Source organism: Pongo abelii, chromosome 5, assembly GCF_028885655.2.
Source record: "Pongo abelii isolate AG06213 chromosome 5, NHGRI_mPonAbe1-v2.0_pri, whole genome shotgun sequence".
In the NCBI taxonomy this organism is placed as follows: Eukaryota; Metazoa; Chordata; class Mammalia; order Primates; family Hominidae; genus Pongo; species Pongo abelii.
In genome coordinates this window covers 155,942,276-155,968,799 of record NC_071990.2, presented here as the reverse complement: position 1 = coordinate 155,968,799, position 26,524 = coordinate 155,942,276, and the positions used below count along the sequence as shown (strand labels likewise).

General features: G+C 39.3%; 1 protein-coding gene across 2 annotated transcripts in view; it reads left to right on the top strand.

Annotated features, from left to right (window-relative positions):
• IPCEF1 (interaction protein for cytohesin exchange factors 1) overlaps positions 1-26,524 on the top strand; it is a 209,206-nt gene that overhangs the window by 93,076 nt on the left and 89,606 nt on the right. The window contains exons 3-5 of one of the 2 annotated variants that reach the window (XM_024248653.3): positions 5,201-5,253; positions 22,929-22,965; positions 23,647-23,816. In XM_024248653.3, the coding sequence (XP_024104421.3) occupies positions 5,218-5,253; positions 22,929-22,965; positions 23,647-23,816 (243 nt within the window). In that variant the 5' untranslated portion in view covers positions 5,201-5,217. Of the gene's footprint in view, positions 1-5,200; positions 5,254-22,925; positions 22,966-23,646; positions 23,817-26,524 lie in introns of both variants that reach the window. The other variant, XM_024248652.3, reaches the window with a different exon arrangement.

Genomic DNA, 26,524 nt, shown 5'->3' with positions numbered 1-26,524 from the left:
TAGTAGCTGGGACCACAAGTGTGCACCACCACACCTGGATAATTTTTGTATTTTTTGTAGAGATGGGATTTCACCATGTTGGCCAGGCTGGTCTTGAACTCATGATCTCAAGCTATTTGCCCACCTTGGCCTCCCGAAGTGCTGGGATTAGAGGCGTGAGCCACCATACCTGGCCAAGAATACGTATTTAAATTGAAATTAATTTAAAAATTTTTTGGTGACATAATTATTTAAGCCAAAAAATTTTATTCAGAGTTATTATTACAATTATTATTGGTACATAATTTAACAAGCATTAATATGATATACTACACATTTTGACTGATAATAATTGAATAAAACAGATAAATATTTTTATTGAATATGCAGTACTTAATGAGATAGATAAGACATTACCCCCTAATTATGTAACATACACATGAATGAACATTATTTATTACTACAATGAGACAGTTGAGAACTAATTCTAATCCTATTATTGGTTTTTATGTATGTAAGCAGAAATATTTTTCACGTAAGTAAATATGTAGGAATTGAGCACTTTTTGAACTCCTTTCAAGGATATGTCAAATATCACATGGTGATTTATCACAACAATTACTTTCATAATCCATAGACAACTCAAATAGGTTTTTCCTTAATTTTGTTGAAAGCAAAGAACTGGAAACCTCTTGATATACAAAAGTGTTTTGTTACCCTGTCATTAGGGTCTTATCTATTTTTAAATTTGTGGTAATTCAAAAATTCATTCTCAAGACATATCAAATAGTCATTATTTCTTCCTTCAATTCTTATGTATAGGCACTTTGCTTAAACTGATATTCTCAGAAAGGACTGTGAATACTGAAAAGTTATTACTCTCAAAACACCTTTGCCAGGATTATTTTTTTCACAAGCTGCTTTTATTGTGTACTTTATATATATTTTTTCATCAAAACCTTGGAGCTACCTGTTTAGCTTATCAACATATGGACACCATGTGTCCTGGTTAACCTGGTTAGCTGAACCAGTTCTCATTGTCCAAACAATCAAAAGTACGTACATGAGTCTCCATAGCCCTCATTTATTTTCCTAATTCTTCTTGATTATGGCCATGGGCTTTGACTGGAAGAGGAGAAACAAGAGTTGAGCTTAGCTTATTTTGGTGGTTCTTCTGCCCAAAATTATTTTTGAATCATTTTAGTGGAATTTAGGTTTCATATGTTTCAACTACTTCAAGAAACAAAGTACTGGCCAGGCATGGTTGCTCACTCATGTAATCGCAATGCTTTAGGATGCCGAGGCAAGAGGATTGTTTAAAACCAGGAGTTTGAGACCAGCCTGGGCTATAGAGCAAGACCCTGTCTCTATTTTTTTTTAAATTTAAAATTAAAAAAAAAAAAGAAAAGAAAAGAAAAAAAAAAGAAACAAAGCACTGAAACTCCAAGATTATTAATGAAACACTCATACACAGACTCCACAAAGGTACATCCATCCCTAGCTGTCTCTCATCCCACCTCCACCACCCATGCCAGTGACTGCATATTATTTCTACCCTTTTGCTCTTTGACCGAAGGAGGTATGACATCAACACCATCTCATTTCCATATCCTGCAGATTGGGAAGGAGCTTTCTAATGGGATATTCATGATGCCAATATTTTACAAAACAAAAATTTGGAATCCATAGATTTCCTTTCTGGAAACTCATGTATAGTGAGTGGTTTTATTGCTTGTATATTTAATTCATTTACTCAACAAATATATATTGAACCACCTTGCCTACAGAGACTGAGGACACAGCAGCAAATAAGTGAACAAGGCCAGACACAGTGGCTGCCTTCAGGTAGCTTATATTATAATGGAGAGTCAGATGTTAAAGGACCAATTGCAAAATTAATCATTCACTACAACAATGAAAACTTCTATGAATTAAAAAAAAGGTGATGTGAGAGGCTATAAAAGGGGATCGATCTCTCCCAAGGATCAGGGAAGGTTTTCTTGATGGAGTGACCTTCTGTCAGAGAGTTGAAAAATTAGATGGTATAAGCCATCCTAGGTGGGGACTGTTGAGAAAAAGCATGCACCAAGGCTCTGAAATGGAAATAAATGTGTTTGAGGACTTAAAAAAAAAAAAGACAATGAGTAAGGGAGATAGAAACAGATATGGAAACAACCCAAGGAAGGGCTGGAGATGAGGTAGTGGTCAGATGGTGCAAAGCCTCACTTGTAGGAAGTTTTCACAATTTTGATCTTTATTTAAAGACCAATGACCATTGTAGGGATTTAAGGAAAGAGGTGAATAGTCAGATGTGCATTGAAAAAAAATCACTGGGCCAGAGAGAAAGCTGGGACATCAGTTAGGATGTTCTTGCAGTGGTCCAAGAGGGAGGTGCTGATGGCTTGGACTAGGATGATGGCAATGGGTGTGGACAGAGAGGACTTAAGGGATAGTTAGGAATTAAGCAGGTAAAATGGATACAAAAGAAAGATTCTGAGTTTAAATGGAGCTCCCTGGTTGCTGCTGCAGCTACCCAAACCACAGCTGAGCAGGCTGTAGCTGCAGACCCTGCTCCAAAGAGCAGACAGGACATACCCCACCCCCAGACTCAGGCATCACTGCACTCTTAGGGGCCTGGGAAGGCCCCTGCTGTCCTTGCAGGCCCAGAAGTGCCTGCTCCTGCTGCCTGGCTTCTCCCTGCTGTTGGTGCCTGCTCTGATGGGAGCAAAGTCCCCACAAGCCCAGGCACCATGAACAGCAGCAGGAGGCAGACAGATTCCAGGGCAGAAGGGGGCAGGTCCCTGGTGAGGCCCCACCTTCAGGCCAGGGAGGGCCTGAAGACTGGGGGCCGGGCTGCCAGTCCCACCAACTGGAGTGGGAACTTGTGGTGCCTTTTCTGGTCCCTCCCATGGCCACCCATGGACCGATCTGTGTGCATTTCCACACCTCTGAGGCCATAAAAGCCCCAAGATCAGCCAGAGCTGAGCAGACATCCCGACAACCAGTTGCAGGGAGGAGCTACCCTCTCTGCTGAGAGCTTCAGGACCTGCAGGGACATTGGGACTACCAGCTGCAGACGGGAGCAACCCACTCCAGGGCCTCCTCTCTGCCAAGAGCTGCTGCAGACTTCCAGCCAACCTGCCTGCAGAGAGGAGCTGCCCTCTCCAGGGCCTCCTCTCCGTTGAAAGCTGAACACTCCATGGGACGACCTGCCTATGGAGAGGAATGACCCACTATGGGTCTTCTCTGAGCTGTTCTAACACTCAATAAAGCTCCTCTTCATTTTGCTCTCCTCTACTTCTCTGTGTAGCTCATTATTCCCAGATGCAGGACAAGAACTTGGGCAAAGGTGCCACTAGCTACAGAAGTTTCTGGCCAGAAGAGCGACAACCCAAGATCATGTAACATTTTGATATCCCAACATGTGACAGTATTCTTTTCTTTTTTTTTTGAGACGGAGTCTCGCTCTGTCGCCCAGGCTGGAGTGCAGTGGTGCAATCTCTGCTCACTGCAAGCTCCGCCTCCCGGGTTCACGCCATTCTCCTGCCTCAGCCTCCTGAGTAGCTGGGACTACAGGCGCCCGCCACTATGCCTGGCTAATTTTTTGTATTTTTAGTAGAGACGGGGTTTCACCATGTTAGCCAGGATGGTCTCGATCTCCTGACCTCGTGATCTGCCCGCCTCTGCCTCCCACAGTGCTGGGATTACAGGCGTGAGCCGCCGCGCCCGGCCGAGAGTATTCTTTTCAACACACCTCCACCTCCACCCAAATTGACTTCTATCACTTAATTTTTTTTCCAATCTTGAAGATTAGAAATGGAATCACGGTATTTTATTTTGCGTTTATTTTATTACTAATGAGATTAGGCATTAGTTATTTGTATTTTATTTTTTTCTATTTTCCTTTATTTGTTCTTCTATTTAGTTTGCTTATTATCTTCTTTGTGACATGTAAGAACTCTATTTTATGGTTCTTATGTATTAAATGTATATTTCAGATATTTTTATCAGCTTGTGACTTGATTTTTTTAATTTAGGTTTTAATGTTTTTTTAAGAAATAAGTTAAAATTAAGTAAATTTATCAGTTTTTTTATTGTGGTTTCTCTCTTTCACATTTTACCAATAAATGTCTTATTAATATCTATGTAATATAAACATAGCATTTTTGATATTTAAAAGGAGTTTCCATTACTCAGAATTTGGGGACCTCCACTGGTGTAAGAAACAAACAGGTCATGAATGTGTACTTGTGGTGTCACTGGGAAGAAGTTGAAAAGCTGTCTGCTTTGGGGAGAGTTTCAGTGGCTTGTGGATCTTTAACAAGTTTCTTGCTTGTCAATGTTGAAAACATGAGGATTTTTTTCCTTTTGTTTTCATTTGCTTTTCTTGAAACCACAGAATATCTTGTTTCTCAGGCAACCCACTACAAAGTGCAAACATCAAAAGGAGCCCATCTTGGTATTAAAGTTTGGGACTTCAGAGGCAGGGGAGTTAGCTATGTTTTCAAAGTTGGATAATAGTGATGGGCCACATTTTCACATCTTAGTTGCATTGTTTATCATAAAGAGGAAAACATTTCCACTTCTCAAAATGTGTGTGTGTGTTTGTGTGTGTGTATATATATATATGGCAATATTAAGTGTGTAAATCATATACATATCTTGCTGAGTACTTGAAAAGAATATTGACAAATGTATAAATGAAATTCTGGCTTATCTTATGAACTCAACTTTAAACAGTTGGCTTATTGAGTTCTGAAATAAAAAGCTATTTATTTATTCATTAAAAAAATTTTTTTAAGAGACAGGATCTTGTTCTGTCACTTAGGCTGGAGTGCAGTGGTGCCATTATAGCTCACTGTAACCTTGAATTCCTGGGCTCAAGCAATCCTCCCACTTCAGCCTCCTGAGCAGGTGGGACTACAGGTGTGTGCCACTACAACTGGCTATGTTTTTTTTCTTTTAGGGACAGGGTCTCACTATGTTGTTCAGGCTGGTCTTGAACTACTGGCCTCAAGCAATCCTCCTGCCTTGGCCTCCCAAAGCTCTGGGACTAGAGGCATGAGCCACCATGCCTGGCCGAAAGGCTATTTAATGAATTACTTTTATTGTAAAATTGATTAATCACAATAGAAATATTTTCTTTCCCCACTCAAAGAGATATATGTTTTTATGAACACTTTAATCTCACATTTAACTGAAAACATTTTTTCTCTTCTAGCTTTTGTTTCTACTAAGATGACATCATACATGGCTATTGATGGCAGTGCTCTTGTAAGTATCCTTTGGAATACCCCAGGCTTTAGATATTGTCAGTTTGATGAATGAGTAAAATAGTAGGTTGATTTCAAGTTTGGCTAGCAATTTATTGTCCTCAATGTCATTAGCCACAGTAGAACCAAAGACCCTGTTGCTAGATTTAAACGGTCTTATGGTCATCAAGCATTTAAGACCTCTAGATTTTTACTTTTAAAGTTTAAGCTGCACACCATGATTTTAATATACTGTACATAAATTATATTTTAAGAAGATGCTAGCTATGGTACTAGTGGAACCTCTCATGCAATCTCTGTAGGAAAAATTCTGTTAATAATTTCACTGAAATTGGGCTGGGCACGGTGGCTCACACTTGTAATCCCAGCACTTTGGGAGGCCGAGGCAGGCAGATCACAAGGTTAGGAGTTTGAGACCAGCCTGGCCAACATGGTGAAACTCTGTCTGTACTAAAAATACAAAAATTAGCTGGATATGGTGGCGTGCGCCTGTAATCCCAGCTACTGAGGTGGCTGAAGGAGGAGAATCACTTGAACCTGGGAAGTGGAGGTTGCAGTGAGCCAAGATCGCGCCACTGTACTCCAGCCTGGGGGACAGAGTGAGACTCCGCCTTAAAAAAATAATAATAATTTCACCGAAATCATGGGTATCTTTTAAAACAGTTTTATGGTCATATGTTTGCCTAAGATAGGTAAGTGAATTGAGCAAGTATATAACCTCTATTAGACAACGAAACTTATGCAGGGAAAAATTAGGAAGTTGATGTCAGTAACACGGCATTTCTAATAGAAGGGACTGTGGGGAGTGTTGTGGGATTGTACGGTGTGCTTCTTTTGGCAAATCTAATGACCTCAATGATGGATGTATAGGACAGAGTTTTAGGAGCAGAGCTAAAAGCAGAATCAGAAGTGGTGTGTTGGGAGGATAGACTTTCTGCCAAATCTGGAATGTGGACTGTGGTTTCTTGATGCAAATTAGAAAATGGATGTCAAGGGAGTTTGTGGTAACAGGGATGAAGAAACTGAGTTAACTAGACAGCTCCTGAAAGGGACACCTTAGTAAAATACAGGGCGGCTAAAACATCCTTTGCTTGACTTGCTAACAATGTCATATCCCAGAAATTGAAAACGCAATGAAAACACCTTAATTCTGGTGCTAATTCTAATTAAGGAGAAAACTTACTACATATGAAAAAAATGCAGGAAACTTTGAAATACCAGACTGCAAAAATTAAAAATGAAAACACAAATTATAAAAAGTTATGTATTGGCCGAGTGCGGTAGTTCACGCCTGTAATCCCAGCACTTTGGGATGCCAAGGTGGGTGGATCACTTGAGGTCAGGAGATTGAGACCAGCTTGGCCAACATGGTGAAACTCTGTCTCTACTAAAAATACAAAAATTAGCCGGGCATGGTGGCGCGCACCTGTAGTCCCAGCTACTCGGGAGGCTGAGGCGAAAGGATCGCTTGAATCTGGGAGGTAGAGGTTGCGGTGAGCTGAGATCCGCCACTGCACCGCAGCCTGGGCAACAGAGGGTTACTCCATCTCAATTAAAAAAAAAAAATAAAATAATGATGCTGGACCTTTACCTCACACCAGATATAAAAATTAGCTCAACTGGGAGGACGGCCTCACCAGCACACACAGGCCTGAATCATGAATGGGGAGTGACCAACAAAGGATAAGGTGTTTCTTTTAAAAAAAAGAAGTCATGCATTGTAGGATATTTGCCACCTAAAGCTTGGAGAAAAGGAAGGTGTGATCCAATGGGCATGGTTGGGTGGGTGTTTTTTGATAATAGAAATGTGAATAATTACAAGGAACATAAATAAGAGGAACAAATAAGAGAATAAATGTGGCTGTGGTAGGAGGCTTTGGCTAGGAGTTGATATAAAGACTTGTTTACAGGATGCTAAAAGGGAGTCCTGTGGTCAAGATTTAATGCAAATGGGCATCGCAGATCTGTAAAAATAGAGTAAGGAAGTTGAAGTTCAGAGTAACAAAAATGAAAATTTTTAAATAGGAAAAATTCCATTTTAAGATTATAAGCATGGCTGGGCATGGTGGCTCATGCCTGTAATCTCAGCACTTTGGGAGGCTGAGGCAGGTGGATCACGAGGTCAGGGGATGGAGACCATCTTGGCCAACATGGTGAAACACTGTCTCTACTAAAATACAAAAATTAGCTGGGCATGGTGGCGCATACCTGTAGTCCCAGATACTGAGGAGGCTGAGGCAGGGGAATTGCTTGAACCTGGGAGGTGGAGGTTGCAGGGAGCTGAGATCGCATCACTGCACTCCAGCCTGGTGACAGAGCAAGACTCTGTCTCAAAAAAAAAAAAAAAAGGATTATAAGCATGTGTGTATGTGCTATTTGGAACAAAGACATAAAAAAGAAAGGATTAGGATTGTTGTATCCTTGGGAAAGGTAATGCAATGTTTAATTCTTATATTGCTCCACCTTTTCCACTGAAAGGATGTAATCTTCCAACTGGAGGAAGTTCATCTTAAATGTTTAAGAGGAACTGGAAATCAAGGTAATAAGAGAGCATTTAAGTGTTTTAAATTAATTTGTTCATTGGAACATTCACTTAATATTACCTACCCTTACCTATCCTGATTCTGTCATGCATCAGGCACTGTACCAGGTAGGGTAGGAACTGGAGATTTAATTGGCTTTGGACAAGTTAAAGTCTCTACATCTACAAGTATAACCCTGGGTATTGGAATCGGAGCACAGATGTGATTACCAAAGGACTAACATATCATCCATGTAATTCCCGACCTAGAGCCATTACCACTATAATAGGTAATCTGTTTCTCTTGGTCTTGTGTACAAATTAATTCTATTCTTATTAGTGGGAACTCTGGCTATTTATGGATCTTCCTCATTTCATGAGCCATCTCTACTCCTAGAGTCAATCAGCCAGCTCTCCTTGTGTGTCTATTTTTCCGTTATTTTAATCTCACAGCCGTCAGTGTCTGGGCGGCACTGCTGAACATTTCTTTTAAGCATTTCTTCCAGCAGCTTTTCAGTGGTTACCCTACTTTATCTTTCCATTCAGAAAATTAGTTCAGTTTTCTGCTGTCATTTGTTCTCTAAATAAAATGTAGCACAAGAGACCTATTTTTATGCTAGGTAGTTTCAGTAGGTTTGACACCTTTGGCCTAATCACATCTTGAATTACACTTCATTTCCACTAAACTAACACTTATTGAGTTATATGGGTTGAACAAACTGCTTGGTGCTGGGGTATAAAGATGAGGAGCATACCATCTTGTTGGGGATGAGGGAAGGAATATATCTTTAAGGTCCTTTCGCTGATCCTAGCCTGCTAGTTTTCACTGAAGCTGGTATGGTAAGTGGTGCTAAGAAAACTGCTCAGAATTCACAACTAAATTTTAAGTGTTATTTGAAATTTTATTATGTGTATACCAAACAGCATTGTCCTGTTTTGCTAAGCTGAGTTTACCTGATAGTATTCTTTTCTCTCTTCTAAATGAAACAATGAGATCTTCAAAGCTAAAATTTCATGTAGATCCAAAAGTATCAATCCACCAAGTTCTATCGGTTCAGTCTCTTAAATATTTCTCCATCTTCACAGCCACAGCTCTTGCCCTCTTCCCCTGGGCTTTTGCCTCTGGCCCTGTGTCCCTCCAATCCAATTGCCACACGACAACTAGAGTGAATTTTTCTTAAATGGAAGTCTGATCATGCCACTTGCCTGCTTACATTGGTTCAATGTCCCATTGTCCTTTGGATAAACTTCATACTTCAAGGCCGGGAGAAGTGGCTCATGCCTGTAATCCCAGCACTTTGGGAGGCTGAGGTGGGAAGATCACTTGAGGCCAGGAGTTTGAGACCAGCCGTGGGCAACATACGGAGACCCCATCTTTACAAAAAATAGCCAGGCGTATTGGCTCGTGTCTGTAGTCCCAGCTACTTGGGAGGCTGAGGTGGGTAGATCGCTTGGGCCCAGGAGATCGAGACTGCAGTGGTCCACTGCACTCCAGTCTTGGCTACAGAGCAAGACCCTGTCACAACACACACACATGCACACACACACACGCACACACACACACACATGCACACACACACACGCGCACACACACACACATGCACACACATACGCCTTTAGAATCTGGCTCATTGTGTGTTGGGAAATCTTCAGTATAGTTACTAGATTTGGCACTATCCCCAGACTTCTCTAAGAATTGGTTTATGTAGTCCTTGATATTGATAAAGTTTCCTTGAATCACACTGCGGTGATAACCAAGTGTTATGCACGAAATCATGATTGCTTGGTTTTCTTTTATGATCAGTTTCTCATTAAAATAAATAAATAAGTAATACTAGCATATATGAATCTTCAAGGCTTGATTATAAAGTTCTCTGGTCAGCCGGGCGTGGTGGCTCATGCCTGTAATCCCAGCACTTTGGGAGGCTGAGACAGGTGGATCACGAGGTCAGGAGATTGAGACCATCCTGGCCAACATGATGAAACCCCATCTCTACTAAAAATACAAAAATTAGCTGGATGTGGTGGTGTGTGCCTGTAATTCCAGCTATTCAGGAGGCTGAGGCAGGAGAATCACTTGAACTCAGGAGGCGGAGGTTGCAGTGAGCTGAGATGTCGCCACTGCACTCTAGCCTGGGGGATAGAGTGAGACTCCATCTCAAAAAAAAAAAAAATGTTCTCTGGTCTTAGATAGATTTTAGTAACACTGTTCAACTAAAGAAGGAAAACAGCCTTAATTTAAGGATCACAGGGCTCACCGGGAATGAGACAGATAATGTCTTTTACTGTTATACATAGTTCCTGTACCCAAAGCTCCTAAAAAGTTTTCCCTGAAACAGAAAGTTACGTATATAAATCATGGATATTTTGCTCTGTTTTCTGGCTGACAAGGAAACAGTCAGTGGATGTGAATGCATGTTTATGTCTGCTACTGTGGTTAAGTTATTTGCTGTTGCCTGGACTCTCACCTGTGGGATGATCTGTCTAACAGCAAACTGGTACTTGCTGTGTTTACTTCACAAGACAGCTCTGCATTCGCCACTCACAAAGCATCAGTCTTTACGTGACTATGTGTAGTCAACAGCCTAGACGCGATTTCTGCCCGCATGAAACATGCACGTCTCACCGCTCACTCCATCTCCGCGCTCGTCGTGTGAACCGCAGTGAGTGGAAGTGAGGAGTTTATTCTTCACATTTCCGGTCAATTAAAAAAAGCTGAAACTTTGCAGTTTGCTTTCAGGCTACATCAACATAACCCTATGTTGAAATAAGGGGCCAAAGCTGCTCTTCACATGGGTCAAACACAGGAGACTTGAAAATATTTCCTGTGGCAAGGACTTAGGTGGGAAGGGCATGAGAGCTTTCTGGGGAATAGATTATTGGTAGGGGTGGGAGGGGCTCAGTAAGTAGAAAACTTCTGTCCTCATGCCACCCCTGCCCCATGCATTCTATATTTCTTTTTTTAATTTATTTTTTATTTTATTTATTTATTTATTTTTAGACAGAGTTTCGCTCTTATTGCCCAGGCTGGAGTGCAATGGAGCGATCTCGGTTCACCACAACCTCTGCCTCCCGGGTTCAAGTGATTTTCCTGCCTCAGCCTCCCGATTACAGGCATGTGCTGGGATTACAGGCATGTGCCACCATGCCCAGCTAATTTTGTATTTTTAGTAGAGACAGGGTTTCTCCATGTTGGTCAGGCTAGTCTTGAACTCCTGACCTCAGGTGATCCTCCTGCCTTGGCCTCCCAAAGTTCTGGGATTACAGGCGTGAGCCACCATGCCCAGCCCGCGTTTTATATTTCGTTGGTTCCAGATTCTCAGTATTTGGAGGGTTTGTTGAAAGAGGATGGGGGAGAAAGGTATTGTGCTTTTTAAGGAAATAGTCTTTTAGTAGAACTAGAGATTTGTTCAGCAAAAGTCCATTTTACCTTCAAGAAAATACCAAGAGTCAACTCTTCCTGTGAATTCAAGTTTAATGTCAGTCAATCCTATGGGGTTTTCTCTATGGATGTGCCTCTTTGGGAGTGAGAAAGGTATTGGTGAAACTTTTGTGTTGCTTAACTTTGCTGATATTATTTACTAGCCAAGGTATTTTGCAGCTCTGAGTAATCCAGCAGTAGATGGCTTTGCAGACATCTGTCAAAGTTCCACTATCTGCCAGGCACATAGGAAGGTATCATGCTTACTAAAGGCATCATATGAAGGAAAAATTGATATAAGACCATAAAACTTTTTGTTAAATATTTTGTTGAGTGCTTACTTTGTGTCAGTCATTGGGCTAGGTGCTAGATTTTGAGGACATGGCATGTTCAAGAACATCAATTCTGTCTTAAAGTCTTGGCCAGTCATTGGTGCATTTTAAGCAGAGTTGCAGTTGTTCAGTGGTGTGTTGAATGGGTTTTGAGAATCTAGACTGTAGACGGGGAGTCCAGGAATGAGATGGTTGGTCATTGTTTAAGAGAGAACTGATACAGATCTGACTAAGGCAGCAATAGTGGAGATAGAGAGGGAAGAGAGATTTGATAAATATTAAGAAGCAACCTGGACATGGGTGGTGCATGAGCAAATGTGTAGGAGAGGGGAAAGGGCAAACCTGAGATTACTCACAGGCTCTGGGTTGGACTGTTGGGTAGGCAGTGTTACCACAGTGTGTGTACCATGGTATCCCACACAGATAAACAGATTATAATATCGATTTCAGAGGCATAGCAAAACATGGTGAGAACATAGAAGACAGAACAGCAGGAGAACATATAATTAAACAATAGGCTTAGGAGTCTGACTGGCTGGGTCCCATTCTTGGCTTTGCTACTAGCTGTGCGTGATCTGTGGAGAAGTTTCTTAACCACACCAAGCTAAAGTTCCTCATCTGTGAACAGGAGGATAAAAATAGTACCTACCATGAAGATCTTCAGAGATAACATAAATAGCTTATTACAGGGGCTACAAATAAATAACACTGGGTGAATATGAAGTTAGTATTAGAACTAACCACCTTCTAATGTCAGAGAGGGCTTCATAGTGGAGGTGCCATTTGACCTGGATCTGAGAGGATGAGTAAGCATTAACCAGGAGAAGAATGGAGAGGGAAATACAGTATTCAAAAGCAAGGAGCTGTTAAAGTGTCTGATATTTCTGCAGAATAGAAAAAAGTTATCTGGGTATGGTGGCTCACATCTGTAATCTCAGCACTTTGGAAGACCTAGGCGAGAGGATCACTTGAGGCCAGGAGTTTGAGACCAGCCTGGGCCACATGGCGTGACTCCATCTCTACAAAAAAAAAAAAAAAAAAAAAATTAGCCAGATGTCCTGGTGTGTGCCTGTAGTCCCAATTGCTACTTGGGAGGCTGTGGTGGGAGCATTGCTTGAGCCTGGGAGGTTGAGGTTGCAGTGAGCCATGATCCTGTCACTGTACTCCAGCCTGGGTGAAAAAGCAAGACTCTGTCTCAAGAAACAAACAAACAAACAAAACCCAAAACCAAAACAAAAAAGCAAAAAGTTTTGGTGGTATATTGAGGCCAGTATGGGAAGAGACTGGTTTGTTATTTGTGGATTTCAGACGGAATCTTGTAAATGAATTAACTGATTTCCATTCAAGGGTGGTACACGTTTTGACATTCCATTCATCTTCCAACATATAGCAATGATAGACAAAGAAAAACCTAAAAAGCCAAAAATGGATAGTTAGGCTCAGAAACATGGTAAGCATCTCTGTGGATCAGAAATGAACAGTGCAGCATGACTGAAGCCATGAGCTGGATGGGCACCTGGTCTGGAAGCAGGAAGTAGTTTGCCTCTGCCTGCAGGTTAAGGGATGGGGGTGTAAAAAATGTTCCACTAAATGTGGGGAGAGCTAGCTAGGTTCACTCCATGATGACAATGGAGCTTCCTCACTTGTGAAAGGAGCTAAAGATAAATGGAGAAAACAGTTGCCAAATCACTGCCTGAGATGACACATTTTGCTAGTTGTGGGCCTTGGGAGGAAGGAGATACAGACACAGGCACCAAACCAGGAACTAAATTTAGTCACCAACTGGATCAGTGACAGGATATACAGATGTTTCTTGACTTACCATGGGGTTACGTCCTGATAAATCTGTAACAAATTGAAAATATCTTAAGTTGAAAATGCACTTAATACACCTAATCTACTGAACATCATAGCTTAGCATAGCCTGCCTTAAACATGTTCAGAACACTTAAATTAGCCCACGACTGGGCAAAATCATCTAACACAAACCTATTTTATAACAAAGTGTTGAAAATCCCATGTGAAGGTATCATACCATGTATTACTAGCCCAGGAAAATATCAAAATTTGAGGTGCAACTTCTACTGAATGCATATTGCTTTTGCTTTTGTACTATCATAAAGTCATTGTAAGTCAAACTATCCATCATAAGTTGGGGACCATCTGTGCAAGATTCTCTATGATTAAATTAGGATATTATTGTATAACTAGTTTTGCAGTAACTAGAGGTAACTTCTAAACCGCAAAAGAGAGAGCTATAAGCACAGATGGGAAGAGAGAGAGAGAAAGTGAGAGTGTGTGTGTGTGAGAGAGAGAGAGAGACACACACACACACACACACAGAGAGAGAGAGAGAGACAGAGAGACAGAGACAGAGAGAGAGAATGCCATATAGACAGACAGTAAGACAGAGAAAGAGACATAAAACTTTTTCACTTGCAATTCTGCAAATTTAAATTCTGTCATAGCCTGGATATTTATGTCCCTCCTATTCAATCCCCACAAATTTATACATAGAACCCCTAATCCCCAATGTAATGATTTTAGGAGGTGGAACCTTTGAGAGTTAATTAGGTCATGAGGGCTTCACCCTGATGAATGAGATTTGTGCCCTTATAAGAAGAGACTAGAGAGAAATGATTTTCTCCCTGGCCATGTGAGGATATAATAAGAAAATGGCCATGTGTAAATCAGTAAGAGGACCCTCACCAGACACCAGCTCTGCCCACATCTTGATGTTGGATTTCCCAGCTTCCAGAACTGTGAGATAAATATTTGTTGTTTAAGCCACTCAGTCTATGGTACGCTGTTACAGCAGTCCAAACTGACTAAGACAAATCCCAGAACACATTTACAAATAATAATGCTGAGAAAGATAGAATATAGAATAAAAAATTAGAAGGTAGCTTCATTTTAAATTAAATAAAAAGTTAAAAGCTCAACAAAATGTTTAAGTACGAGGTTCAAAGAAACTTTTAAAAAATTTTGAAGAAAAATCAGGCACCAATAATAAAGTATCAGTTGGTTTTTAAAAAATTTAGAAATATCAGAAAAGAAAATACCTTCCTTGTAATAGCTCAATAGATGGCATAAACATTGGACACTTTCAAAAAAGAGTATTAGTAACTTGGAAGCAGATTTGAAAAATTGATATAAGACATAAGTAGCACAGAGAGATAAAGAGATTAAAAAAGAGCTAAGATATGAAAGAAAAATCACTCATCTCTAACATAAATCTAACAGTACCCCCAAAAGAAGAGAATGAGGAAAATGGCAGAAAAACATGATTTGAAGACCTTTTAAAATTTTCCATGCTTGAGAAAAGATACAAGTCATCAATTAAAGCTTCACTCAGAAGATTGAGCAGTATAAATAAAGATAAGTCCATAACTAGAAACATTGCAGTAAATTTACAGTATATCAAGGATGATGAGAATGCCTTAAGAGAGTGAAAAGAAAAACCAAGTACAATGAATGATAGACTGATAGCAGAAATCGATCAATGTGATAGTTGTTAGAAGATCAATGATCAAAATAGTCAAAGTGCTAGGGCTGAAAATACTTTTATACCCACCTCAATTATCATTCAGTTTTTGAGGTGAAAGTAAAGGCATTACAATACACACAGAGAGTGAGAATTTACTACCTATGGATCCTCATTAAAAGGCACTATTCAAAGAGGCACCCTCCTAAACAGAAAAGTGGATCCAATGGGAAGCTATATGATAAATGAAACAAACATGATCCCAGAAATAGGAAAACTTGTAATTTTTGATTGAGAAATAATAACTTAATCATAATAAATTTATGATTAAGAATAATAATACACTTAACATTTTAATGGAAAAATAAATATGTAGGCTGCAATAACAAGAGAGTAGTCATTGAAACAGGAGTTACAATATGCTAAGTTATGTTATATTTATGGTGAATTTAGAAATACTAAATTAAACATCAGAGAAATTGCATGTGAGAAAGAAAAATGGGAAAAATAAAAATAAATGAAATGAATGAAACCAAAACCACAAAATAAAAATGCTGTTAAACGTAAGTAGATTAAACTCACCTATGAAAAGGCACAGATAATCTTGTTATATTAAAAAAATCAAAATGTAGTCATATAGTCCTTATAAAAGAAATGGCAAAAACCAACCAACCAACCACACAGAAAGTTTGAAAATAAAAGGATGGAAATGCTAACAAAGTTGTAACTCCAGCAACAAAAATTAAAGAGAGATATAAAAGATTTGGAAAACAAAATTAGCAGTTTTGATTTAGGTTTACATAGAATGTGATATGATTTGACTGTGTCCCAACCCCATCTGGAATTGTAATCCGAATTGTAATCTCTGCATGCTGAGGGAGGGACCTGGTGGGAGGTGATTGGATCATAGGAGCAGTTTCCCCTATGCTGTTCTCGTGATATTGAGTGAGTTTTCACGAGATCTGGTTGTTTGATTAGTATCTGGTGCTTCCTGCTTCTCTCTTTCTCCTGCTGCCATGTAAGACGTGTCTCTCTACCCCTTTGCCTTCCACCATGATTGTAACTTTTCTGAGGCCCCCTCAGCCATGCAGAACTGTGAGTCAATTAAACCTCTTTTGTTTATAAATTACCCAGTCTCAGGTAGTATGTTTATAGCAGTGTGAGAACGGACTAATACAGAATGTTTACAAAATTTGATTATGTAATAAGTCACAAATAAATGCTAATAATTTCAAGAAATTGGTATCATAAAGATCATATGTTCTGAACAAAATGCAATGAATTTAGAAATTAAAAAAAGTAGTAAAAATGTCCCATATGCTAAGAAACCTATAAATACACATTCCAATGTCTCATTCTAAAGAAATGATTTAGAATGGAAAAACAAGCAGATACAAGTAAAGCAAAATTCCCAGGAAATGTATAGCTCTGAATGTTTTATTATAATAAAAGCAAAGAATATAAATAAGATAAACATCACCTCTAGGAGCTGGAAAAGGAATAACAGAGTAAATTTTTTTTAAAAAAATAAGGGTAATAAGTTAAGAGCAGACATTAATGAAATAGAAAAAATAAACAGGTAGAAGGAGATGTAGGAAAGATTTCTGAAACTCTGAGATAGGAGACTAAAACATATTCCTGGTTGTAGAAAGCTAAATTTTATATATTGCAGGAGGGTCTGTAAGTAGGACACTTTGGAAGAAATGTGGGAATATCTAAAAAGTTAAAGATGCACATATCCTATGATCATGGAATTCCACTTCCAGACACATAGGTAGCCCAGAAAGACACCTACATATATGCATAATGGAAGTTATACAAAATTGTTAATTGCAACATTTTTGTGATAGCATAACACTGTAAATAATTTAAATGTGCATCAATAGGTAGAGATAAATTGTGGCATTTTTCTTCACTGCAGTACTATGCAGCATTGAAAATGAACTAGAGATACATGTATCAACGTGAAAACATTACAAAAACATAATAGTGAAAATTAAATGTCTGCATTAATGTTATTACTTCTAGTTTTGTTAAAATATTATTTATAGATAGTAAAAGTGCAAAGGAGGTCGGATGTGGTGGCTCGTGTCTGTAATCCCAGCACTTTGGGAGGCTGAGGAAGATAAATCTCTTGGGCCTATGATTTCGAGACCAGCCTGGGAAACAGAGCGAGACCCTGTCTCTACAAGGAGAAAACAACAACAACAACAACAAAAGCAAGGAAATGATCAACATCACATTCAAGTTAGTGTAATGTGAGGATAATGAGAGGGAAATGAAAAAGGGAAGGAGTACATGGAGAGATAACAGTATACTTAATTCTCTTAAAAATAATCTCAAAAAGAAAAAAGGCAGAAAGAAATGGATGATCAATGAGTTAGAATATGAATATAATTGAAGCCTTTGATAGTGTATTGTTGAAGTGCTTTCTAAGTGTGTATCTGTATCTTACTGCAATAAAAGGGTTTAAGCACAGAAGCTTGGTTTTGAGGGAGGTCTATGGCAATCTCTGTCCTTTGGCAGTGTGCCTTCCTGTTACTATCATGATGCCTCTTTTCAGTGAAGATTCTTGAAAGAGTAGTCTGCAATGCTGTCTTTATTTCTTCAATTCCTACTCATCTCTCAACCCACTCAGATTGGTCTTGTAGCCCCACACAATAGTTAAACTGGTTTTGCCAAATCTCTAGTGAATCCGTCCTTCGTTTTTTCTTTTCTTTTCTTTTTTTTTTTCGAGATGGAGTCTTGCTCTGTCACCCCAGCTAGAGTGCAATAGCATGATCTCGGCTTACTGCAACCTCCGTCTCCGGGGTTCAAGCAATTCTCCCGCCTCAGTCTCCCAAATAGCTGGGATTACAGGTGCCCACCACCACGCCCAGCTAATTTTTGTATTTTTAGTAGAGACGGAGTTTCACCATGATGGCCAGGCTGTTCTCGAACTCCTGATCTCGTGATCTGCCCACCTGGCCTCCCAAAGTGCTGGAATTACAGGTGAGAGCCACCGTGCCTGGCCAAGAGGAGCTCGTCCTTTGTTTTTTCACACTGACAGTATTGGAAGGTTTGGACCTACCTTTCTCATGTATTCCTCCATCTGCTCCATGACAACCTTCTCTCCTGCCTCTCTTTACTTTTTCTTTGGCTGTTAATGGCACAGTCCCCTTGCTGGGCTTCTATTGCTTTTCCGGGGCATGTTGGTTTTCCTTTGGATTCTGATGTTGAGCGTTTGTCATTCTGTACATTCTCTGGGTGATCTGACCAAAACATGAGACTTCTACTCTTTATACAGTGACAAGTCACCATTTTATATCTTTATTCCAGATTTTCCTCCCAATATCTAATCCCTTATATACTGCTGTATACTAAGTATTTCCACTTAGATGTCTCACATGTTTGTCAAACTCAGTATCTTTACTGCTGAAACAATATACACATTTCTAACTGAGTTCTCTATGGTGCTAAGTCATTTATTGCAATTGTTTAAGCTAGAAACTCCACGATTTTCCCTGGAACTTTGCTCTTCCCCACTTTCTACATTGTCTTCCTCCTTCTTCCATCTTCTCTTGCACCCTTCCTGCAGCTCCTTATCTCCTCTCCCTTCCTTCTTCCCCTTCTTCCCAGTCCTCCTTTCATTTCTTCTTTTCCTCTTCTAGGTGGAAAGTGCCGTGGCATCCATCTTCGCCACAATCTCTAGTCCTTGTTTCCCTGCCCTACTTCTTAACAAAACACCAACAATGCAAACAAATATCCTAACAGTCTACTATGCAGTTTTATTCTTGAAATACCTATTTGCACTTTACCATTTACTTTGGTGACTTTGGGCAAAATTCTGAAGCTCCATTTGCTTTAATTTCCACTTCTGTAAAGTGGATATAAAGTGGATATAATAATAGCACCTGAGCCAGAAAGGTGGCTATGAGAGTTCAATGCCAGTATCTTGAAAAGACTCAGAGCAGTGCCTGGCACACGCGAGCATGATATGGTTATTAAGCTTTATTCATATTTTTTAGCTGTCATTGTGGTTTTTTAAAATAAGAGATGGGGTCTTGCTATGTTGTCCAGGCCAGTTTTGGACTCCTGGGCTCAAGACATCCTCCCACCCCAGCCTCCCAAATCGCTGACGTAGGCATGAGTCATCACACCCAACCTCTGTCATTGTTTTTATTACTACTTCTATTATTATTATTATTAGAATGTCTATTGTCTGTCTTCATTATTCACTACTATGAGAGATTATTTCAATTAATGTATTAAGTATTATTTAAGGTAGTTAGTCTTCTGAAAAAATTAAGCAAGCTTTTCATGTTTTCACAGGTAAATGTCTATTAATTGGATGCTTTAGAATCTCCTTTAAAAAGTTGAGTCTAGTTTTTCCGGGAAGGATAAAAAACGTTTGTGGAGATGTCAGGGGTTTCTGGAGGAACATCCCTAACAGCTCTATCAGTGCTGTGCCGATTTGGTAGGGCTCTAAAATAGTCAGGAATTTTTGTGGCTTGGTTGTTAAAATATTGGTAGTTTGAAACTGTCAATGATGTGAGGGTTTGTACCACAGAAACTGACAAAAGCCACCAGTTAGGGCTCCTGCAACCGGAGAGCCCATTTTACCAGCATATCACTGTATAGTTTTTGCTAAAGATTAGGATCACTATGAAGTCTGATGTAATGACAGAGCATCTTACTGTGAATTTTAATATATCTTGGGGTAAATTTTGCCTGCAAGGTTTAACAACTACTATATGGATTATAAGTCAATATAATAGTTACCTGTAACCTGGGCATTAGCCCCATCATTCAATATCAAAGGAGTTTCCTTTGTGTATTTTCTACTGGATCTTTTGTATATTTCTATGTGTTTTTGAGTGATTCGTGGCCAAATGAAGTTTTTGAACCATCTTTTAAAAAGTTAAAGAAAAATACACTTCTTCAATGAAAAAGAAATACATATTTTCAAAGAAAAATTTCCCCTCAATTTTAGAACTAAGTTAGGGCAAAATCAGATTTTTAGAATAATTTTTTAGTTTTACCTATAACATTCAAACTGGAAGAAAATAGAATGAGAAAATATCTTACTAGGCTCTGAATATTTATGATGATAACAAGTTATAATTTTGCCTATTGAAAAACCATCTCATAAAATGCTCAACTGGTTGCTTGCTTTTTTTCTTTTTACTTACCTAGTGAAAAACCACATGCAAGATCATTTTGAAACGGACTAGTTCGTGGGTTCCACTTCCTGTTGTGAGGAGTAAAATCTATCTTAGATGCAATAAAGTTCTCAAAGATTGTTTTCATTGTCTCATATAAACCAATTTAGGTTTCAAATTCATGTATGTTAAGTGAAACTGAAACTCCCTGAATTTGTTATTTCTATAATATGCAGTCTGTTTCTGGTCAGGGAAAACAGTTTTAACAGTTAATAATTTGCTTTGAGAGAATTACTGTCAGAACAGGGTTGACTCAATGACTCAATAACTAAGCTCCCTCCCCCACTTAAAAACAAAGAAAAGCCTTTCTTTGAGTTGGGTGCCCGTTCTGCTTGAGGTATTGTTCTCATCCCATCCTAGGCACAAGAACGTGGTGTAGACCAAGGGTTGGTCTTGGGCAGAATTGAGACAAAGCTCTCATTTTGGGGCTTTTCCTGGAAGTAGCCCTAAGGTGGAGCCGGAGGGCTCCAGTCCCACTGGGTGCTCACAAGGAATGGGTGGAGGATACTCACTGGTACCCAGCTGGGAGCGATGGAAGGAGCATCACTTCCTCTCTGCCTTGGCTGATCCCATCGCTGCCCTCCAGGGACTTTCCTCTCATTTGTTCATCCGAAGGCTGCTCTTCTTGTTTGAACTAATGTAATTTCATCTTGTTCATCGGAGGCCTGAGCACTCTAGGAATGACTGTTAACAACACCCTTTTCTCCCTATTCCCCTGGTTCTTGGTTTGTCTCAAGTGCTCGCTAGGGACTCCTGGACCCCAGATTTCCCAAATCTTACCCAGCATCTACATTCACGTATTCTCTTCTTTGTCTTTAGTCCTGGCTCTCAGCTAAAATTTAGCCACTCAAATAATATACATATTTGGGCAAAAATAATTTGCCAATAGGTACTAGTTGCGTTTTACTGATCTTAGAGAATTGGCATATCAAAAAAAGTCCCAGGAGACGATTTGAGGGAATGATAGGAACTTTAGAACACAAGACAGGTCAGTGTGGGAGATATTTGTGAAGTGAGGCTGAGACTAGGTCCTTTTCATGATAACTTGCCTGAATTTTAGTAACATGCCATGATTATAACATGTCTATCTTTGCTTAAAATTTAAGGCAATTACTGCCATCTTTATGGATGATTAATTTTTTGGGGGATAAATTTTACTCTAACATTTGTCAGATGAAATGTCAGTGCAGTATTTCTTAGGATCTCTATTTCCCAGGAAATATAATTTCAACACTTTAGCTTCGTTATAATTGCTGAAGGAAACATAAATCATACTTATAAAAATTATGATTTTTTCTGTTTATTAGATATAAAGTATTTGTTTATCTCAATGATATAATACTATATTACATATACTCACGTAAAGGAATGTTGTTTAGTTCTCAGAGGATTTTCACAAATTAGTCTTGTCAAATCTTTGTAAGGCCTATAGGATTAGAATTACTATCAATAGCTTCATTTTATAAATGAAGAAGCAGATTCAGAGAGTGCTATTTTCTTGGGCAACACAGCTACTAATTATAATAGCCAGGAATTGGTTCCAGGCCTCTGGATTTAAAGACCTTCTCCTGTTTTCACTATGTCATGTCCCTTCTTCAAACATATAGTAGAACCATATATAATAGCTATGAGATCAATAGTTAGATATGTAGAATATAAGCCAGGAACCTCTAGAAAACATTATAAAATACTGTACTAAGATTACATACCAAATTTTGGAACTGCTTTTCATTTTTATGCTTTTTTTTCCCGAGTTCTCTACTTGTTAACGGAAAAGGGTGTCTTTCAAATTTAAATCAATTCAGCTTAGATATTTGTAAAGAAAAAACAAATAAAACTTCTTTAAGCAAAATTTTTTTTCTCTCTTTCTACACACACACACACACACACACACACACACACACATTTGAAAGCACTTGAAAATATTTTTTATTTTTGCTGTTAGTCTGTTTAAAATGTATTGTGGAAAAAATGTATATTTCATATATATTGTCTTACGTCTGATTTGAAGATTTGAAGAGCTAGTACAGAATAGTAGGTGGTAACTAATTTATCTTCCATAAAACGTGAGAAATATTCAGAGATATTTAAAGACAGAATAACAAACTTTAATTTATCTGTAAATAAGAATTTCCTGATAAGGAGGGTTGATTGCTACTGAACTCTCACTAAAAGAGGTTGTGGAAATTCATTTTCTGGGATATTTAATTCATGTGGTTTAGGTGTAACCCTATGTGGTAGCAGGACTATGAACTGAATAGTCAAGTGACTCTAATATTTTGAGATTGTAACAATTATCTTCCAGGTTTATCTGAATAATCATTGTTATTTAGAAATTGCAAAAGAAGCAGATATATTTTTCCTTCTCTCACAAAAACACAAAAGGGGAAATATTTTTTGATTTTTAAAACTTCCGTGAACACTGTGCTATCATAACTAAAGTAGTAGTGAGAGCGGCTTGTGGGTGGGAACAGGAAACATCAGTGATAAATGCTCTGTGACTTTTTTTTTTTTCAGGTTCAGCTCAATGTATATTGATTCTAATTAGCACATTTTGTGCCTCAGCTAGTAGCTCCCCGTTAAGCTCTGCCTGGAGAGTTTTTTTTAGATTCCATCCTGCTCATAAACACTGCCACCTCCTCCCTCCTTCTCTCTTTACAAATGTTACAACACAATCAGAAATTTCCTCTTTTCTTTCCTTCCTGCATTTTCAGCAGGTTCCCTTGCGTCAGAAGCCGAGGAGGAAAACTCAAGGTAATTAGGTCTCTTTTGTTTCTTTATCTCCTTTTTTGTGTGTGTTGAGTGTGGCTTTTCTCCGGGGTGCCTTCCTTGGGATCAGATTTTTGTCTGTCTTAATGCTAGTAAGAGGAGGTGGACGGCAGATTAATTTTTGGTTATTGTTGAATCGATTTTAAGAAATGATGGCATGCTGTTCATTTGGATTAATCCCTCGTGGTATGTCGAAAGAGCTTAGAAAAACTGGCAGTGAGTCGGGAAGTAGCTGTGTTTTGAGGTGGGCATTAACCCTTCAACATCTATTGCATAACTACAGCTGTTATTGTTGAGAGGAGCTATGTTACTGCACTGATACGCCTGCCAGCCATACGATTTTAATTATTTTCAACTTATTCTTGGTGAATACTATTCTTAGACTAATACTTGCATATTAGTCCCGCTGCACTGTTTCTTTGGCTGTATCTTATACCTTCTAAGCATCAAACGAATGTTTAAAAATAAAACAGACACATGGCTTTTTTTTTTTTTTTTTTTTGCATTGGTTTTGCATAGGCTTTGCATAAATCTTGGGGAAAAATCCAACTCCCCGGGGGTTTAACAATTAAAAGTTGCCTTTCACTCTGTCACATAAATCAGGATAATACTTTACCTACCAAATCAGGGTAATACATTATCTACCTCTTCATGTAATCATTGCAGGTTTTCTCATGATGAGTCGGAGGAGGATATCGTGTAAAGATCTGGGCCATGCTGACTGCCAAGGGTGGCTGTATAAGAAAAAGGAAAAGGGAAGTTTCCTAAGCAACAAATGGAAAAAGTTCTGGGTGATACTGAAGGGGTCGTCACTGTACTGGTATAGCAATCAAATGGTGAGTCTGCTTTCTTCCTCCTGTTCTCAGCCGTTTTAATGAGGGATACGTTAAAGGGATCAGGTGATCCCTATGGGAAAGTTCATTTTGATTTCAGGGAATTGGAAAGGAGTAAATAAACAAATAAGTTATAGAAGCCATTTCTGGTCCAGTAGATACGTAGGTTATGCTATTGTGTTTTATGGAGAAGAAACCCATCCTGTTTGACTACTCTGGTTGGGGAGGAAGGGAGTGTCGACATTTACATCCTTGCTAAAGGAGACTTTTAAGTTCTGTTATTAATGTTACTATTCCACGAGGGATTCTAATAGTTTCAGGATTTATGTGGGCATCACTTAACATGGCACCTTTACATAGTTAAGGTCTCTCTACTAAAAGGAGACTCAGCTTCACGACCTACAAGGGTGTCAATTGATTCAGTTCAGAGAAGCTTTTTCAATTTCTCCTCCTTTACTTTCTTCTTCCCCTTCTTTCCCCCTGACCTTCTTTATCAGATGGGTTGGTTTGGAATCGCTAACCCCTATGCTAGCTTTGCGTTGGCAACTGTCACCTCTTGTCCCCTGGTGTGCTCTGTGAGGGTGTTAAACTGGTCGTGCTTAGACAACATTTGAAAAGATAGTTGCCTAGTTTATTCCTTAAAAAGTCAGTACACTGTTGTGGTCTGCTTCCCAGGCTAGTTTTCTTTTGAAAATGGCTGGAAATAAAGTTATTGTTAGAAAGTGTCCTGGTCTTTCATGACCTGAATCATGTTGAAAATGACGATGTTGTTGAATGTCAAATGAGGAGACATTTCCAAGGAGGAATGCTCTCCACAAACCCGGTGAGGTTTGATTGCTGCTCTCAGGAGAGTGTGAGTCCCTTTGTAGTAATGTGAAGATCAGCACTGGAGGGCCTTTAGTCAATTAAGGGAAAAGTACTTAGGAGTTGCTTATAAGCCAGGAAAGTTCTTTTTATGTGACATTCTTCTTGTGAAATGACATGGGCATGCGTGTCATTCAAGCAACAGAGCTGTATATCATGTAACTTTATAAATGCAAAATAAGTACTGCATATTGTTTGTGGGCCAAATTTTTAGTTGATAAATTTACATTCACTGGCCACTAATCAATTTTTGTTACTCACATACCCCTGGGCAGCTGTTCATTAAAGATTTGGTTCAACCGGACCCAAATCCAATTCCAGTGCTGGGAGTAAGCACTCTCCTCTTTGCTCCTCTGCCCCCAAACTTACTGCTCAAGCTTCACCTCATGAAAAATGTGGCACAAAGCTCCTCTTTGGGTTCCGTAAAAATACATTTTTTTTTCAAGCATTTGGTGAGTTATAACAACTTTATCAAAGTTTTAAGGGATTCACAAAAAGTCACTGGCAGAGTGTGCAGTTTTCCACTGGCATCCTTTTTCTCTCTTTTCTTCTCCCCTCCTGAATACATTCTTCATCTTGTCTAGCATGTATGGTTTTACCCAAATTAAGGCAACCTGGGTCTGCGGTCTTGCCTTCTATTGTAAGAGAGTTTTCCTAAACAAATACAGCTTCCTTCTTAAGGGGAACTAAGGTTAATATAAATGTCTCCTTCTTGTTTCATATTATTTCAGGCCCTCGTTTTGGGGTAGTTGTGGCAAGCGATAGTCCTCTACATCTTTTATAACATGACAGAACCTACTGATTTACCTTTCAATAGTGGTCAGGGCATTTCCAGAGGCTGTTGGAAAGATTGGATGCTGATGGAGCTTGGCATGTCTGCGGGAAGTAATAAAGCTCGGATAGAAGCAGGACGTTCATCTTCTCAGGGAATCAAATTATTTAGCAAATATGTTCTGGCTGCTGTCCCTGTCTTTATGGAATTTAAAGGAAGTCCTTCTGAACCACACAGGCTTCCAGATTGGGCTGGCTTGGCCTCATCAGCTCATTCAGCTTATGATTCTCTTAGAGGAGAAACGAGTTACCTATTTTAGGCATTAGGAACTTCATGCTTCCACAAGGAGCAGCAGTGTTGACAGACTAGGCTAGAAAGAGGAAAGGGATAGAGCCTTAGATACATTCACGCATTCCTGCCCTGGCTGGCTTTCATGGCAACACAGAAAGCAATATTCAGGTTGCAAAGCATGTACTTGAATACAGTTAGGTTAGCAGCATTGAATGGAGAATAAGCTTGCCGTTATATGGCTGGGGAACTATAGGATTAAACTAATGGTATGCAAACTAATGGTTATAAAGCTAATGGTATGTAGAGGAATTCTCCCTCTCTCTTCCTCTCCACCACACACACACACACACACACACACACACCCCGAATCTTAATTATATGTTAATTGTGGGGGAAAAAGGGCTACTCAATGAATGCTTAATTAGCAGTGATATTCCTCTTGTCTGTGTGGACACCAACTGTGAAATAAGACCCAAGCATGTCCTGTCAAGCCAAGAAGCTTTATTTACTTTCTGCCACTTAAAAGTAAAATTCAGATTCAACAAAGTCGCTCTCAAAGCACCTAAGCCTAAGCACCTAAGAGCAGAATTCTACTTCTACCTTGGGTTACGACCAGCCCCATCCCTACACTTCCTCAATAGCCTAATGCTGAGAGGTAGCAGAGTCCATAGCATCTCAGGAAGAGCCACCTGTTACTTCGTGTCTACTCTAGGCCAAGGGACAGATGATTCAAGGTACCTTGCATATATGCTCTCATTTACTCCTCAAAATCACCCTGAGAGGT